General features: G+C 59.4%; 1 protein-coding gene across 1 annotated transcript in view; it reads right to left on the reverse strand.

Annotated features, from left to right (window-relative positions):
* Nucleotides 1-157: 157 nt before the first annotated feature.
* The window catches only part of PTSG_09679 (uncharacterized protein), a gene marked incomplete at both ends in the record, with an annotated part of 2,726 nt that continues 1,591 nt past the window's right edge, over nucleotides 158-1,292 (reverse strand). Inside the window, 4 exons of the mRNA XM_004990046.1 lie at nucleotides 158-336; nucleotides 380-671; nucleotides 784-866; nucleotides 1,038-1,153. Of these exons, the coding sequence (XP_004990103.1) occupies nucleotides 158-336; nucleotides 380-671; nucleotides 784-866; nucleotides 1,038-1,153 (670 nt within the window). The remainder of the gene's footprint in view (nucleotides 337-379; nucleotides 672-783; nucleotides 867-1,037; nucleotides 1,154-1,292) is intronic.

A 1,292-nucleotide genomic window follows, 5' to 3' on the forward strand; every position in this document is an offset into this window, starting at 1 on the left:
GTGGTGGTGGTGGTGGTGTGTGTGAAGGGCGAGAGACATTCTGCATGGAAGGACATTATGTTATCCAACACGCCTTCCCCAACGCACAAGTTCATGCACACACACACTCACTCACACACACACACACACACACACACACACACACACACACACAATCTCACACACCATCCTCCTTCTCGTGGTCAATGAGGCCTGCGGCGGGGATGCGCTGGCGGTCAAACGTGAGCGTGGTCAGGACACGGAAGAGCTGCCAGATGTGGATGAAGTGCAGGTTGCTCAGGCAGTCCAGGATGCCGTTCAGCATGAGCGCAAATGGGTGCAGCAGCTTCGGGTGGTCTGTGGCCAGCGACAGTAGCAGCACAGGCATGGCTGCGTCCACCTCCTGTGCCTGCCCCGTGCCAATGTGCGCTACCAGTGCTCGAACCACCTCCGGCCGTGGAGGCGAGGTGGCGGTACGCGGCCTCCTGCTGCCGGTTCAGGATGTCCGCCATGTGCACAATCGACTTGAAGCACATCAAGAACGCGCGCGTGTGTCTGGCAAACATGGCAACAGCCATGGCGGTGGTGAGCCGGCCCGTGCTTGCAAGCTTGATCACGGTGGTCTCTGCGCTGCGGCGGTGGGCGTTCTGGTGGTGAAGCAGCAGCACAAGCAGGTCGAGGGCGGTGATCGGCTGGGCCACTGTCGTCTTGAGTTGGCCGCAGCCACGCTTTTGCACTGCGCGCATCAAATGCCAGCCCGTTCTTGATGGCAGCCACCACAGACAAACACATCGTCATCATCACCCCGTTGTTGGTGCTGGCCGTGTGCATGGTGGAGGAGTCAGCGATCATGTTCGCTGTCAGCAGATTCACGTCCATTCCATCCGCTGAATGTCAACGTGCATGTGTGCGTGTGTGTGTGTGTGTGAAGGCATGTGAGGGATCGGCTGCGAGAGAACAAGCCACAGCGACACGTGCAGGCGGGCGCGTGTGAGATCGCAATCACACAGTCACACACTATGGCATCATCTTCCACTCCTCGCCGCCCTCAACAGTACCGCCACCACCTTGCTGCATGCGAAACTTGATGACGATTGGGAGGCACTCTGGACTGTGCGATCCAAGCTGGCCCAACACGTGATCGCAGATCTGGCGCAGGCGTGCCGGCGCCACACTGCACAGCAAGGGTGTGGATGAGGGTGGTCGTGGTGTGTGTGTGTGTGGGAGGGGGAGATGGGTGAGGGATGGTGGTGGAATGGCTGCGTCGCAATCCAAGAACTTAGTGGCTGAGGATCACTCCGCAGATACACAGC

Source organism: Salpingoeca rosetta (assembly GCF_000188695.1).
Source record: "Salpingoeca rosetta unplaced genomic scaffold supercont1.26, whole genome shotgun sequence".
NCBI classification, from domain to species: domain Eukaryota; class Choanoflagellata; order Craspedida; family Salpingoecidae; genus Salpingoeca; species Salpingoeca rosetta.